General features: G+C 43.0%; 1 protein-coding gene across 1 annotated transcript in view; it reads right to left on the bottom strand.

Moving 5' to 3' along the window:
- The window catches only part of ANTXR1 (ANTXR cell adhesion molecule 1), a 223029-nt gene that overhangs the window by 110660 nt on the left and 94979 nt on the right, over window positions 1-17390 (bottom strand). Inside the window, exons 11-12 of the mRNA XM_086700957.1 lie at window positions 8279-8348; window positions 6709-6787 (exon numbers count right to left, since the gene is read on the bottom strand). Coding sequence (XP_086557083.1) covers window positions 6709-6787; window positions 8279-8348 — 149 coding nt within the window. The remainder of the gene's footprint in view (window positions 1-6708; window positions 6788-8278; window positions 8349-17390) is intronic.

Raw genomic sequence — 17390 nt, forward strand, 5'->3', positions numbered from 1 at the left:
TGGATGTAAATTTTAAAAAATAAAAAACAAAATAATAATTAAAAAAATGTAGCTACCTAGATTCTGTATCAGTCTCTATGTTTCTGCCTTGCTTCCAGCCTGGTGCTATACACCTTCATGCATTGGAGGCCTGCCTGAATCTTGATCCAGTTGAAAAGGCTATTTCTAGACCCCTTCTCCAGGTCTGTACACCCTGACAAGAGTCTGCTCCTAGTGGAGCTGGTGCTGTTCTGAGGAGGTCTTTGACTATTGCCCTGTCTGGAATCACTGGTTGTAGTTTCTCAGCTGATAGATTTGTCCCTCTTAAATCATGCTCAAGCTCCCCATGCTCCTTGGATGTGTATCTTGTACCATGCTTCTTGGCTGGCCATCCTCTTTGTTGAACTATCTTTCAACCAACTCAGTGCTCCCTGTTCTAATACTGCTGTGTTCTGGCTCCCTTTCTCTCCTACCATCAGGTACCATCATGATCTCAGTATGACCCTTGATTGAGTCCATTCATTCATTCAACCATCAACTATCTGCTGAATACTATGTGCAGGCATTGTGCCAGGTGCTGGGTTGCAATGGCGAACAAGACACAATCTTTGCTTTTTTTCCTCAAGAAGCACATGTGCTATGCTGTATATGGGAGACAATTATTCTTTCCAATGTCTGTGAGTTTTTTGTTTGTTTTGTTTGTTTTACTTCAAGTCTTCACTTGTTTCCAAACTTATAATCTATCTCTGTTTGGCAGTTGGAGGCCCACTTTCTCGTGAGACATTGGGAGCCATTCAGTGTTAAAAACAATACTGAGGCTAACTGGGTTCTCTCTTCCTGAAACAAGAAGCCAAGTCTGTGGCTCCCTAAGCCTTAGTGTGAGAGGTGGAAACAAAAGGAAGACTTGGAACATGGGAAAGGGGCATTTGGAGACAAAGTTTTACAGTCTGTGCCTGGCAACCCAAAAGGGAGAAGATCCTAGACTGGTCACATTGAGCTAAAATTATCCTTTTCAGCAAATTCCTATTTTTATACCGGAAAATATTGTCCAAAAGAAGCAACATAAAACAGAGGGTCTGATTTTAAAATCTTGGGATTCTTAAATGAATGGGATTGGGAGTGAATCAAGAGAATAAATCATTTTTCTTAAATAGATTTTAATGATTTTTTTTAAACTTTGGAGGACAATTAGTGTCAGGTAAGTATAATGTAAGAGTCCTGTGTGTTCAAGATTTACCTGGCAAGCTTATTAGAATGCAGAATCCTGGGGGCGCCTGGGTGGCTCAGTTGCTTAAGTGTTTGACTCTTGATTTTGGCTTAGGTCATGATCTCACAGTTTATGAGATCAAGCCCTGCGTTGGGCTCTGCGTTAGCAGTGCAGGGCCTGCTTGGAATCCTCTCTCCCTCTCTCTCTGTCCCTCCCCTGCTCATGCTCTCTCTTGCTCCCTCTCTTACAAAATAAATAAATAAACTTAAAAAAAAAAAAAGAATGCAGAATCCTGGGCTCTCTCCAAGAAATTCTGATTCTTTAGATTGACATTTTGGACAAGATAATTTTTTGTCATGGGTGGGGGCCCTCCTGTGCATTGTTGATGTCTCTCTCTTTCAAACAAATATAAGTAGAAAAATACTACTAGCTTCAGAAATAACAGTGTGAATTCATGAAAATATGAAGGATAAAATGGTTCAAAAAATCCTTGGGAAATAAGTTAATATCCTGTTCATCCTCATAGAAACCAAACCATACTCCCAAACCATGGTGAGTTGGGGCTATTTCGGAGAACACTGGAAGTTTCAGTCTGTTGTGAAATGCCTCTTGAAGCTGTGTTTCTCTTCTGCATGAAATGTTACCTCCTCTGATAAAATGCCCCCCAACATGCTCAGCGTGATAGAACATTTTAAATGATAATAGTTTTTACTTGGTAATAATGCATAAACCTTAGTAAATAGTTGTTTCAATTCATTCTTTGAAATGCTCTAAACATTCCCCTTATGTTACTATTTACATGATTCATTTACTGAGAAAATCTTTTTTCAAAAATGGTGAAGAGACTGCAACCTAATCCTATTTGACTTACCACCAGATCTAATTTACTGGTGTTTCCCCTAGTTAGCCTGCAGGCAACATCTTCAAAGTTTTCCCCAGCCTCTTCCTAGATTACAGGCTTATCATAGACCCAAAAGGAATCATAACTTTTCATCAGGGAAACATTGCCTGTTTATATTCTGCAGGGCATGAGCAGCAAATCTTTCAATGAGACAGGCCATTAGACTTTTACTTGGCAAAGAAAGACAATCTCAATAAACTAGTAAACGACTGTCATTCTTTGACTTATTACCAGGTACCTTAAGCCCCTTATACACTTTGCCTTTAATCTTTGCAACAACCATGCCAGACAGGCTCAGAGACAAGCTCAGGCAAATGTGCCCAAGATCACCCTACAAGGTGGAGGGGCTGGGATTCGAAATGAGGACTTTGACTCAATATCCTGTATTCTTTATTCCTCCATTGTGCTACAATTACAAAGCAGTTGTTCTGGTTGTGATCTCTCCAGGCTGAATAGGTGGCATTTTAATTTTCATTCGAAAAGAATTTCTCTGAACAGTGACTTGACATGGGTCCTCTCAAATTTGCTCAACCTTGCTGCCCCTTGAAGCCAGGCTGTTTTCCATATAAGTTAGTGGGGAAAAGGCAGGGTTCTCGGCTGATTTAGTGTTGATTTTAGAACTTTATGTTCTGTCTCTTTCCTTTCGTCAAAGATGGTGATGCTCTAATACACTGGAAACCAACACAAATCAAAGCCTGATCATAGTTAATAGGGAGGAGCATCAGCTGGGCCTCATTGTACATACTGTGTGAACTAGGGCATCCCGGGAAAATGGTTGCCAACCTGAGAAACGGCCCCAAATCAGAAGGCACCAGAAACTGATACAAAATGAGAGAAAAAGAGAAAAAGAGTTAATGGTCCCTAGAGGGACCACAAACAAACTGTGCTCATAGACATATCTAGTCCTTGCTCAGATTGGATTCTGTTTAGTGGATGGCCTCTTCCCACCTTCACAAACTGAAATTAGCATTTTCAAGTCCCCACTTGGGTTGTCTCCTCCGTGAAGCCCTTGTGTCTCTTCCTGAATTCACTCCTTGTTCCCCGCTCTGAAATTCTATTGCATTTACACCTGGCTCACACAATTTTGTTCTTTATTCACATGTTCTTTTACGTGTTTGTTGGGCTCCTTTCTCCAACTGGATTTTAAGCTCCTTAAGAGTAGCAATGTTGTAAAAGTAAATGGAACACTGATGACACAGTAGGAAGTCAAGAAATACTTGTTGAATGATTCTGATTTTTATACACTTTGGTTGGGAAATCATCAAATTTGAAGGCATTTATCTAAATGAGGACAATCTTTCATGAACACTTCTTTAAGGGGCTAACATTTGCTTGCTCTGCTCTAAAAAGGACAAACTTCTTTTAACTATTTCCCCTAAAGCAGCACCATAGTAGTGATCCTCCCCTCCCAACTGCTAGAGGTTGGGGAAGAAAGGGGATGTATTCACATATGCTGGTGAAAGAGGACTTTGGATGTTAAACCATTTTCTAGAGTCCCGGAGCTCAGTAAAGTTTACCATTTGTATAGGAATCTTTTAGCTCTTGGATGGAAAAAACTCTTTCCTGTAAAACTTCATGGAATTTCTGCTCCTGGCAGGGGCGACAGTTATTCATTGTGGATCTTGAAAACTGTGGCATGGTTATCCAAATGGGCACCAAATAAAGCGAGAAAAGAAAAGACTCAACTACATATTTTAGAATTATTTTTGGTTCCAGGTGATGGGCTGGGCAGGCTGTGACTGGCACAGACAGGACTAACCCTTTACTCAGACTCAGGGGATCACTTCTGATCTAAAAACCTTGTCCTCCAAACCAGCTGCTGAAGAAACAAACGTCAAGTCCAAGACCTTACTTCATATTCTGGATGACCACACGTTCCACCTGCATCTCTGTTTTGCCCAGAGGTGGCTTCAGTCTTTTTAATTGGAGCTTCTGTGTAGGGTCCTGCTGGGGATGGGGGTTTTATGTTTGAATATAGGTCCATTTCCTTCTCTGGATGATTTTGACCATCTCGCCTACCTCCTTTCAATCACCTGCACTTGGCTGAGTAACAGACATATATCCCTAGGGATCCATCTTATCTAAGAAGAGTTCCTTTATTATTATGGGACTCTGAAGTGGGAGCCAACTCTCTGGAGAGAATTTCCAAAAGAGTTCAATAATTTTAACTCAGCTTCCACTAGAACAGCAGCTAACATTTATTAAGCACTTACTACGAGCCAGGCCTTCTGCATTCATTTCATTTAATATTCATGATGCTGCTAAGAGTGATAAAGTAGTATTATTCCAATTTTACAGATTAGGGAATTGATGCACAAAGGGGCTAAATCACTTGGTCAAGGCCACACAACTAATTGACAGTGAAAGTCAACTTAGATACGCAGGACAGTGCCTGGCATGTTATACATGATCAATGAATATTTGTTGAATAAATGAATGAATGGTCCTGCATCTCAAATCTTAGGGTGTTCATAATTTTGTTGTAGACATATAGCATTTTCAGGTGAGAAGGGCAATAGCACATAAGATGTGATGGGGTGGTGTTTATCAAGGGTCAACTGAGCAGAAAACTGAGCGATGAGCACTCAGGTAGGGGAGATATAAGATGTAAATGAAGGCTGGAGTGGGATGGGAAGGTAGAGGGGACTTGGCTCTGAGCTCTTTTCATTTTTCAGTACATTAGAGGACACCCTTTCTTCTTGGCTTACAGGCCCAGGGCTTAAGCCATCAGTCATAGTCCTATATCTGCCATACCACAAGTTTGGTCCTGAGATGTTTCCCTTCCGCCTCCTCATGCCCTTGTGGCCTTAAGGGCATGGCTGTTTCTCTGTGGTATGGTCAGACATAATGAGAAATGCAGGCCCAAACTGCTGGATCACTCCAAAGCAGGGAGGAATCTGGAATGGAGTTGTTAGGTTTGGAGTATTTTAATCATTTCCTGCAGGTTGGCAAGTTCCAGAAGGGTCAATTTTTAAAAGAAGCAGGCGGGTACACTTGAAATTTCACTGCTTCTCCAGAAAGTTTTCATATTTGGTTTCCAGATTTGATGTTCCACTGAGGGGTGTCTGAGACTCAGACATTTCTCAGTGGTGACACTTTTCTGTGACAACCCTAATTTCTTATTTTGGTCCAGTAAAACTTTTCCATTGGGGCACCTGGGTGGCTCAGCTGGTTGAGTGTTTGACTTCAGCTCAGGTCATGGTCTCATAGTTCATGAGTTTAAGCCCCACATCAGGCTTGCTGCTGTCAGCACAGAACCCACTTCAGATCCTCTGCCCCTCTCTCTCTGTCCCTCCCTCACTTGTGTTCTCTCAAAAGTAAATAAAACATTAAAAAAGAAAAGTAAAACTTTTCCATTTTCCATACCCATTGCACTGGTTTAGCCTGCTTTTAAGAAAACTGGTTTGCTCCTAACACAGGATGGAAATGTGTGTTGTGGGAGGCGGGCAGAGGGGCAAGTTGGGAGGGAAGACTGTCCATCCGGAGGCCGGATCTCCTGCTCATTTATGAGATGACTCATTTTTATTTTGTCTGGCTTCAGTGCATGCCTGCTAGTTCTTGTCCACCTGTGACAGTATGAGGGATACAAGCCCCAATCAGTGCGGGGCTCTAATGACATGTCCTCCAGTGCCCAGGCAGAATGTGACCATAGGATCTGCCCACGCTGACCATCAGGTCAAACACATTAGCCTTTAGAATGATTCAGTGGAAGAAATGCACTTGGTGACAACAACCGAATATTCAGACAAAGGTTATTTTGGAACTACTCATGCTAGGGGCTGAGGACTGTATAAAAGCTCCCTTAGCCCTGACAGTCCTCTGATGGGCTGAGCTCTGACATACTGACAGCGGGAGGGAGCAGCTGCACTGACACAAGGGTTCCCACCCATGGTCACACACAAGAACCTTCCCAGGAGGCCTTGCAACCACCAAAGCTAGGGCCCACTCCAGACTTGGCTTCAATTGTTCTGGCATGAGTCTGGGGGCATCATAATTTTTTTTTTAAGTCTTCCAGGTGATTTTATAGGTAGCCAGAAAAAAAACCACCTGCCATTAAGGATCCAGAGAAGGAGTGTCTGAAGAGTTGGTGGAATACAATCCCACTCGTGCCTCACAATCCCCTTGGCATAGCCCCCACCCTGCTCCATCAATTTTCCATTTTCTCCAGGATTATTTCCACCATCATAATAACAAGCTGCAATTTCTCCCATTCTAAACAAGACTCTCCTTATACTCCACATTGCCCTTTAGTTACTGCCCTATTGCCCTGCTTCCTTTTAGAGAAAAACTCCCTAAGATGTGCTTTCTGTGTGTGCCATCCAATTTCTTTCTGCACAATTCCTCCTAGACACAGTCTACCCAGATATCTCCCGTCACTACTGCACAGACAATGGCCCTATCTTACCATCCAGACATGCAGGTGTGTTCAGCTCTCACCCTTGCTCAGAGATGAGGAACCTGGAGAAGCCCAGCACAGGCATTCCTGATACCCTCTGGGTTCCAGCCTACAGCCGGCCCTGCGGAGCTGGGATCAAAGCTCAGTGAACAGAATGCAGAACTGGAAACTTCCCAGGGAAATGAGAATGACAATAAAGCCTTCAGGAAAGGGAAAGTGACTTACACAGCGTGTGGTGGTGATGATGACAGAACTGGAGATGAAAGAGAGACCATCGTTCATGCTGACCTGAAGCGCTGCTTTCCTGCAATGACAAAGGAGCCAGAGATGCTCAGCAAGGTGTACAAAGAGCAGGGGCCCATGAGCTGACACTGAGGTCCCCTGTAAGCCCTGCTCCTCACTACCCAGGGGAAAGACTGTGGTCTCTTCCCCTGGGGCCTGTAAAATGTAGAGGAAGTCTCTAGGGTCCATCGACTGTAACCTTCTAGAGACGTCAGGATACCCTTGGCTAGTGTATCAAGGCATTGCATTCAGCCCTTCTTACATTGCAGCAAATTGCATTGAATGGGAAAAGCCTGCTGCCATTTAATTTACCTGTCACATTGTCATAGGAAGAAGTGTTCCCCGAAGATGGCTCGAGTCTATGGGGATAAACTTGTCACGCTGTAAACTTAATGTTCTGTTGTTATTATTGGGGCTATCAGTAACTGATTCTGACGAGGGGGTTTGTGACCATCCTGGCAAACTCACGGAGGTACAGCAGTAGATGAGTTACCTTCCACCCACCTTCCATCTCTGTGAGACTCACTGAAACCTGAGCTTGCATTTTGCTTGTACTTGGCCGTATGGACACAGGGTTAGTTGGTGGAATCAGTGGACTTGGAGACCAGTGTTAGGCAACCAGAGTTGGAGGCTTTACCATTAGAACAAATGATCAAAAGCAGAATTTAGATGAAAATGTTTAGTATTGTTTCCTCAAGACCACCATTCTATCTTCAGCCTGTTGTAGACATGTTTACAGAGAAATGAGTTTGTGTTCTCTGACAAACACAGCTTCTCTGCTTCCCCACATAGTTCTTTTCTTGCTTAGGGTACTAATTGTCTTCCTTCTGTTGAATATTTTCATCACACTTCACCACCACCTATTATAATAGCACCGCCGTGGAATTCCTCCCCATAAATTAGTTCACAGAACCTTGTGCAGTCTGGGTGAACACCCAATGTCCTGCAGAGGCTCAGAGGAAGGAGCACTGAGCTTGGCCTCAGAAGGTCTGAAGCTGAAGTCTTCAACCAGCTCTGGACCCACTTAGCCCCTTTGAGCTTCCTTTCTGAGCTTCCGTATCTCTAAGGAGGAGATAATCATCTAGCAGGGAAATTACGATGACGGGGCAAGGTAAAGTTTGTGAGAGGGAAGTGTGAGAGCTTTCTAGAAATGTAGTTGTGTGAGACACACCTTTATTCAAATCTAGACAGTCCCACTACTGCAGTGTGACCTTGGGCAAACTACTTAAATTCTACTTAAATTCTCTCAGCCATAGATTCCACATCTGTAAAACTGGGATGACGTGAGTACCTGGTTCTTTGGGAACTTGGGAGGATAAAGTGAGATCCCCTTTGTGAAACATTTGTCCTGGTGCCCTGCTCACTGTAAACATGGGCACCATCATCATTACCTGGAAAGGTCTAGACAAAGACTGCATCATGACAATGAAGAGAGACGTTTTCTTCTCCCTCTGTCCCCTCTACCTTCTCTCTCCTCCCTGGCTGTGAGGTTCAGTTGCTGGTGGAAACTTACATGCCAACTTCTTTTAAGATAGGTGCTGGACACAGCAAATAAGTATCTTCCACAGTGAAGGGCTTCTCATCTGTAAAAAGGAAGTCACTGGATTAAGAGGAGTGAAGTGACTTTATAATTTCATATTCAGTGACTCCTAGAGACCGACTCCTGGGAGACACTAGAAAAGCAGTAACTATTTGAAATAGAAACTAGCCTTGAGCCATAAAATCCACTCAAGTGAACGCACTTACAGTCTCCTGCCAGAACACTAGTCTCTGACTTCATACATCCAGATGAGTTAATCAGGGAACAAATAGAAACTGAGCTCTTACCATAGACCAAGCATAACCAAGGGGAAACCAGAAGATACAAGACTGGTCCCCAGGGGAGCTTCAGGTCTGAGTCTAGTTTGAGAGAGAAGTCATATTTATGGAGAAGGTTTGCTGATGCAGCATTGTTTACAATAGCCAAGACATGGAAGCAAACAACTTAACTGTCCATCCATGGATGAATGGCTAAAGAAAATGTGGCATATATATATATATATATATATATATATATATATAGTATAACACAATATATATATAGTATATATATAATGTATATATATATAGTGTATATATATATATATATCATTGTGTGTGTGTATATATATATATACACACACACAATGATATATCTTGTGTGTGTGTGTGTGTGCGCACACACACACAAGATATATCATTCATTCATAAATAAAGTAAATCTTGCCATTTGTAACAACGTGGATGGACCTGGAGGGCATTATGCTAAGTGAAATACGTCAGATGAAGAAAGACAAATATCATATGATCTCACTTTTTTTGTTGAATCTAAAAAAGAAAAAAAATGAACTCATAGATTCAGAGAACAGATTGGTTGTTGTCAGGGTGGGGGTGGGGGTGGGGGATGGGCGAAATGGGAGAAGGTGGTCAGAAGGTACAAACTTCCAGTTACCAAATAAATCATAAGGATGTAATATACAGCATGGTGACTATAGTTAACAATACTATACTGCATATTTGAACGTTGCTAAGATAGCAAATCTTAAAAGTTCTCATCACAAGAAAAAACTTGTAGCTATGTATGGTGATGGATGTTAACTAGATTTATTGTGGTGATCATTTCGCCTTCTACACAAATATTGAATCACTCTGTTGTATATCTGAAACTAACATAAACCTATTTATCAATTGTATCTCAATTTTTTAAAAAAGAAAAAGTTTGCTGACATATTAGAAGTGGCTAAGCCAAAATATCATTTGACTTCAGAAGACAGAGAGCTCCCTTTAGGTGGGTGATGTGGTGAGGCGACAGGAAACACAAAACCTGAGATGTACTTTGGTGAAGAGAATGGCAAGAGGAATTGCATGAGTAAAGGCAGAGCACAAACAAGACATATGCCAGGGTAGGAGGGAAGTAGGATTTGAAAAGATCAGTATAGGAAGAAGTTTGAGTGAGACTGAGGAATTTGGACATAAGTCTATTAGCCACGAAGAGATCTTTGGAGACTTTGGGAGAAAAACTTGAAGTGATGATTTTGGAAGTTTCAGCAGATGCAGCTGTGAAAGATGGATGAAAGTGGGGGGACACTAGAGGTGGGAAGTTCTTGCTCTTATTCTATGGGTTGACTGGGGAAATCTTAAGCAGGTTTCATCTTGAGCTCCTTAAAAATGTCATTGTGTCCCAGGTTCTGGGGCCAGAAGCAGGGCTGAGAAGTTACTGACTATAGTCAGTATATAGCACTTGTTCCTTCATGATGCAACATTTAAGAGTGCATGCTCTGTGCCAAGAATTGTGGTAGGACCTGTGGGTGAGATGGAGATGAATAAAATGAGTCCCTTTAATCAGCTGTGAATATGAATGCCTGCACTAGAAGACAGAAAGGAATACATGTATAATTGAAGGACAGTATTCTGCTATTGGCATGTTATGAAACTGATGTGTCTAATGACATTGGACTGTGGCAGACACGAAATGCTTGCCTGAGTGGGGATTAGGAAGCCTCGTGCCCTCCATGCCTGAGTTGAAGGAGCAGAGCCACCGGGGGTGGGAGTTAGAGGACACATCTGAGTGCTAAGCACTGTGTCTCCATGGAAGCAGGAAGAAGAGGATGGTCCGTTACAGTCTCCTCTGATGTCTAAGCAAATTTTCAAGTGGCGAAAAGTTCGGTTATTCCAAACCATTTATTAATTTATTCACGCATGCATTCATTCATTCATTCATTCATTCATTCTTTTGTTCATTCATTCGTTCAACAAATATTTATTAAAGACCTACTTTGAGCTAGAGACATAGGCTTTGAGAAGAGAAACATGGTCTCTGATTTAATGGATTTTATAGGAGCTGCAGGGGGGGATAGTTATTGAGTACTTTCATTTTTATTGAAAAATATATTCTTTTGAATGTCTTCCACATGTCAGGGCCTTGCAATGAACAAAACAGATGAAAGCACCTCGCTTAAGGAGCTGACATGCTAGTAACTACACAAGTTACTATTTCATTATAATTGTGGTGAGCGCAAAGAAAGAGAAAGAAGGTCAGGAAATGCTTCCCAGAGGAGAAGCCATATAAGCTAACACCCATTGTCAGGTGAAGAGGACATGGAGTGAGGCAGGAAGCCCTGCAAAGGTCCTGGGAAAGGAAGGAGCCTTTTAGCTTTGAATGCTAAAAGGAGGTCAACAAGGCTGCTGAAGTTGAGTGAGACAGTGATTCAAAATGAGGCTAGAAAAGGCAGCAGGGCCAGATGATCAAGGCCTTGTGGGCCATGGTGGGGTGACGGGAAGGTACTGGAGGTCCCTCCTCATATTTAGAACTAGCATTCGCAGATTGCAGAATGTTGCTGGGGCAGTGGAGGCATGTTGAATGGAATTATGAAGCTTTATGGTTACAGTGGTGGATCATACAATCCTGAACTGAGCATTTTTATTTTCAAGGTGTTTCCCAGTCTCTGGTGACAATAATGGCAGTGAGACTCTCCCAGGGCATCCTGTGTGTCGGTGTTCTCTGTGCACTTTGAGCGTGCTACATAATCGAATTTATAACCTGCTAGCTGTGCTCCCAGGAAAGAATATTCTTCCCTTTATTTTATTTTATTTTATTTTATTTTATTTTATTTTATTTATTTTATTGATTTTTTTAATTAAAAAATGTTTATTTTTGAGACAGAGATAGAGAGAGTAAGTGGCGTAGGACAAAGAGAGAGAGGGAGACACAGGCTCTGAGCTGTCTGCACAGAGCCCCACGCAGGGCTCGGACCCACAACCTGTGAGATCATGACCTCAGCCGAAGTCGGACACTCAACCGACTAAGCCACTCAGGCGCCACACTTTCCCTTCATTTTAAAGGTGAGGAACAGACGTAGAGAGGTGAAGAAACTTGCCCAACATTACCCAGGGGAGCTTGGATCCACACCTAGGCAGTCTGGCTGTCACCTCTTGATAAGAGCCATGCATTATCACCTTCTACACGACCTTGTGAACTGAGACAAGGCAAGGGCATTGGGCTCATTTCCCAGATGCAAAATGGAGGCTCAGAGAGGCAACAGTGACCCATGGTTGCACAGCAAGTCAGAGGCAAAGCCGGGACTAGATGTAAATTCTCCATTATTCTTCCCTTGCCAAGAGCCTCTCCATTCCAGGAAAGGCTTATATTAGACAATAAACCAAACTCAGGACAGGCATGGCTGACTAGAAACTGTATTTATTTTCTCTTGGCCATGGCTTATCCTGCTTCACATGCACTAGTAATACCTGGGAGTGCAGATCCCTGCCCATGGAGCCACGGGGTAGCCACAGAGTGGCCACAGGAGGCCTCGTGACTCTTGGCTGCATTCTGTGGGAAGAGCTGGTCACACAGAATGGGCATCCAAGTCAGAGACACAAGGGAGGCTCCGGGCCCAGTATGCCCATGTGGCTATTAGTGCCCAAGCCACTTCTAGAGCTTTCTCTGAACAGCTCCTTCCCTGTCCTCCATCCCACTGGAAGGGGGTGAGAGGACAAGACTGGCCTAGGTCAATCAGTTGGTTCTTTTCCCCTCCCTTCATTTTCCTTTCCTGCTTAGGAGACCAAATATTTCTGGAGCAAAGCAGAGGAAAACCTCACTGGGAGGACTGAGGACACTTTGCTGAGGCTGTGGTGCAGCCTTAACACTGCCTTCTGTCAGTTTATCAGCCTCTGTGCCTGTGGGCCTGCTCTGGGGAGCTGGCATCTTCTGCTCTGAGAGGGATTGTTTGATTTGGAGCCTGTTTTCACTTTACCACAAAAATGAGTGACTTTTTTTTCTCTCTTTCTCTCTCTCTTTCTAAACAAAGAAGGGCCATTTGGTTTCCATAACGCAGATCATCTGACTTCTTCCTGGAACGTCCTCTTGGGAAGCAGGGCACAAAGCCTTCCCCCTCGGCTGAGCCACGTTTGGCTCAGGGACCCTGCCAACCTTGCCGCCACTTCTTCCAAAGCCAGTGGTATTTATGGGGCCATAATCCATCCCAAGGACGACTGAGTCCCAGCTCCTCTGTCCAGTGGGCAGCCATTTCACTGTTCGTTAGCATTGAGTGGGCAGGGGAGTGGAGACCAGGACCTAGGACACCAGTGCTTGGCTTGTTGGCAACAGGGGGAGAGAATTAGGGAGGGGTGGGAGTTTGAAACCAGAAGTTAAGGGAATTTTTAGATGATCTGTAAATATAAATTTCCTTGCCTTTTACCAAAGATATTTCAGAATTCAGTGCATACACTCGACATAGGTTAATCTAAAACACTTGCTTATAAGAGTCTAAAAATAGAACAGAAGCTTGATTTAAACCCAGGTTTGAGGATCAATGAGTATCATTATACCAAATTGCCAAACACCCAAGGCTTGAGAGCTGGGCATCCCTGAAGATGAGTACAGAGGGCACAGAGGGGGGCAGAGTACACACACACACACACACACACACACACACACACACACATCTATATTCTCACAAATGTGTATATCCACTACATCTAAATCCATATTTATATATTTATTCTGATTCTGTCTGACACGATACTCATGGCCTCATTTGACATTATTATTATTCATTATTTACAATTTGGGAAACTGGCTCAGAGAGGTTAGTTAATTGAATCAGTGTTGCACCACTAGTACATGTCAGGGCTGAAATTCAAACCCAGGTTTTGTTGAAATGATTTACCCAAGGTCAACCCAGCTAGTTTTTTACAGATGTAATTTAAACTAGTTAGCCATCTTACATTGTCATAATGTCACAGCTAATTTTGTGATACAGTTAGCCTGAAGTATACTAGGAGCTAAGTCTTTTTATACCTGACCACTTTGGAGGCAAATGGTCAAGATGCTCCGTGGGTGAGGCTGGATAATAGTAGGAGGCATGTCTTCTATGAGAGGGGAACAGGAATTGAAAAGCTCTGTGGTAAGGTTCAGGTACCTTTTGAGAGACAGTGATCTACTGTAATGAACCCATGTTCCAGAATCATACACTCAAATATGTACACTCCCAGGTTTTGACCTTGGATCAATGTAATTCTTTTCAGACGATTGAAGGAATTCCCAGAATTCTTCCCTGGCATTGGTGACTATCTAATGGATTTGAGATAAAACCAGGATTAAAATTCATTAGTTAATTCAAACACCAATCACAGTGAATCCTTTTACAGGCTGATTAAATAATTCAAATGCTTTTCAAGCCTTGGCAATCTTTTCTCGATATAAATATTTATTTCTGGCCAACAGCACAAGAAAAACCTTTAGCCTTATCAGGGAGAGCTTGTTGAAACCCTCCAAAAGCTGATGTAAGTTCCAAAGTAGAGTTTACATTCCTACTGTTACAAAATAATGAAAGTTAGGGGACTAAATGAGCTCACTCTGCTCTTTCTCCCAATCTCCACTGGGTCTAGAGAGCATTTCATGGCATTCTCGAGCCAAGCATAACTGTTCAGCACCAAATTATCAGCTGGTTTGGGAATGTGTCTGAATGGAGAATAGACAGGCTGGAGTTAGGCTGGATGTTTCTACCTTCTCACTGAATTCTCAAGTAACCGGCTTTTTCAAAAGTTAAGTTTTTAAAATACTGTGCAAAAACTTGAAATAAACTGATATTCAGCAGGACTCCAAGTTGGTGCAATTCAAAGCATCTGGGTTGAGCTTTCTGGAGCCCCAGCCAGAAAGGAGGTGGTTGATTGCCCTCTTGGGGCTCCTGCGATGATAATTCACAAACACGGGGATCTTACTGCCAAGCTTAATGGAACCCACTGCTTAGAGTGAAAGGAGATTAATATTTTTTGGGCATGTACGACATGTCAGGCCCTGGGTGGGGAGGTTTTCATAAACGGGTGAGATAACAAGCCTATGGATTTTTTTGATGAAAGACATTACACAGTAAACTACATTAGGGGCCAGAGCAGAGATTTTGAAAGTGGAAGAGTGGCTTCTACTTGGAGAGGCTGACCAGGGGTTCTGAGGTCAGAGCAATGAGAAACAAGAGTCAAAACAGAATGGGAAGAGATGGTAGTGAAGCGCAGGTGGGTGGGACTAAGTTGGGAATAATCCTCAGAACATAGCGCATCCACTGGCATGTCCTCTCATGCCCGGCTGAAGCCAGAGGAGTACCTTGAATGTTGCAGAACCGAGTTGGCCACCATCTTTTGCCTCAGGCATGACCCACATCTACCCACCCCTTCCCTAGCCTGGAATTGTTGCAAGGTTTCCTTGGAAGCCCTCAGTGGCTACTACTATGAGCTCAGGCAAAGAGCTTGGCCCACAGGTCCCAGATAAGTCCCGTGCACCTACGTGTAACTATTTTACCAGTTCCTGTAGGTTATGGGTATCCAGGATATGTCTTTTAGTTTCCCTCCCTCTTCTCTGGGGCAGGTTGCACTAGGATGGAGAAATAATGAGCACATGAAGAGCCAAGGCTCAGTTCCATCACCGCTTTGCCACCCACTGCCTAGGTCACCCTATCTGCAACCCAGAGTTCTCGCCTATCAGATGGGAATCATACTCATTTCATAAGTTGTTGTAAATTTGAATGAAATGATATGATTAAATGCTCAACACTTAATAAGCACTTGCATGTCAACTATTATTACTAAAGCGAGGTACCACTAGGCTCCTTCCCTGAGGCACCTGTACAACACAAGATGTGAATGCGTACGCAAACTGAGTATGTCTTATAACTTATCTACCAGCTTGTGTCAGGGCTATATGGTAAAGGCGTGATGAGAGGAAAGTCATCTATCCAAATAGGTGTGTGGACATGTATATAATGCAGTGGTTCTCTGATGGGGTGATTTTGTACCTCAGGAGACAACTGGCAATGTCTGAGACAGTTCTGGTTGCCAGACTGGGGGAGAAGTGATATTGGCATTTAGTGAGTAGAGACCAGAGATGGTGCTAAATATCCTGTACTTCACAGGGCATCCTTCTTTCCCTCCACAAAGAATTATCTGGCCCCATAGTACCAAGGTAAGAAATCCTGGTATAATGTCTATCATGGCTTTATATATCTATTTTGCCTATTATAGAGGGTCCTTTAGGTATTACTGGATGGTTCACAGCCCCCAGGGTACTGTTAGAATGTCCAGACAAGTTCAGAGGTGTCATAAAGTGATGGACAGAGGAGGGAGTAGCAAGACACTTGGTTGGGGTAAGGATCAGTGCCTCCATGCAGGCTTTCATAGGTCCAGATTTTCCTGGTGGTAGGTAGGTGGGATAGCACCTGAGCCACTCTGCTTGGTGGGGCTTTATAATTGAAATGGGGGCACTCCAGAAGCGGGGCTTAGATTGCTGCCCAAGGTTCTAAGCTGCTGTGAGTGGGAAGGCTGTAGAGTCAGAACACCTTATCTATAAATAGCAATATAGGACTCAGAGCTGAGTGCAGTCTTAGAAGAAAATGAAGTGTCATCCTGGTCACTGTGTACATGAGGATCAAGATTACATCATGGCCCCAGAAAGAGAGGAAGTAAATAGCAAGGGACCATGAGTCCATTCCCAGAGGAGTGCGGGGATGGGATCCAGCAGCCTTGCTGGCCTCCAGATTGCCTTTTTTGGGCTTATACATTCCCCAGTCCCACACATGCTTATGACCTCTGTGGTCCTAGGCTCGTCAGCTTTTGGAACTGGTCGTCGGCACAATTAGTTTGATTTCTCGGGATGTAAATTATTTCCTGCTCATATTTTTCTGCTATTTTTATTAATTATAAAAGTAATACATGTTTAGTGATAGGAGACTCAGAAGAAGAGTGAGAGAAGTGAGAAGTGAGAAGTCTGAGATATACAGAGAAGTTTACAAAGAAGAAATGAAAACCTTTGGTAATCCTAACTGCCAGTGACAAACACTGTTAATGCTTTGGGATATACTATTCCAGAATTGCTTTCTATGAGTATCATTTCTTGCATAATTGGGATCATAGTACCCATAATGTGGTATCTGGCACTCATCTTCATCTGAAGTTATTGCAAGAAAACTAAATGAAAGTAACGGGGCCCAGGACTCTTGCAAAATATTTTGTCCTCTCAATAAATCTACACCAAAAAAGTTCTTGACTGGTTGGCGTTTATAAAATTTACAAATTATCTTCTAAGCGAAGCACCAACCTTTAAAAATTGAGGTCAGAGCAAGTGGTGCACTCAGGACAGCTATAATTTACTAAGAGTAAATGTATTTTTGAAAGCTTTGTTTTCACTTGGTTGGAGACAGTTCAGGCTTCATGCACAAGGTATGTGTCTCCAGACACACAAACTCTTGCAGCTGTGCCCAATTAGGTTCGGGAGGGTTTTACCTTTGGAATTGGTATTGAGGGGCAAGTCTACCAAAATGGCTAGAGCCCTCCATGCAGTCATGACTATTAATTATGGCAAATGTGGACTGCTTTTAAAGAACACAAACCTATATAGAAACTCAAAGAAGAGGTGGGAAGGAGACCCCAGGCACACATATGAATAATAGTGGGTGCCAGCAAGCTGCTGCAGTGTGCATGCTGGGGGCAAGAGCTGAATGGCATGGGGAAGAGGTCCACAGAGAACATTCCTTTTCTTCCTTTCCCTTAGCTGCCCCCAACTTTTCCTCTAGATGGGTATTGGGCAAATATTTAAAGAATGTCATTTGGAAGGTGGC

The sequence above is a fragment of the Puma concolor genome, chromosome A3 (genome assembly GCF_028749965.1).
Source record: "Puma concolor isolate L17-30 chromosome A3, mPumCon1.1.hap2, whole genome shotgun sequence".
NCBI classification, from domain to species: Eukaryota; Metazoa; Chordata; class Mammalia; order Carnivora; family Felidae; genus Puma; species Puma concolor.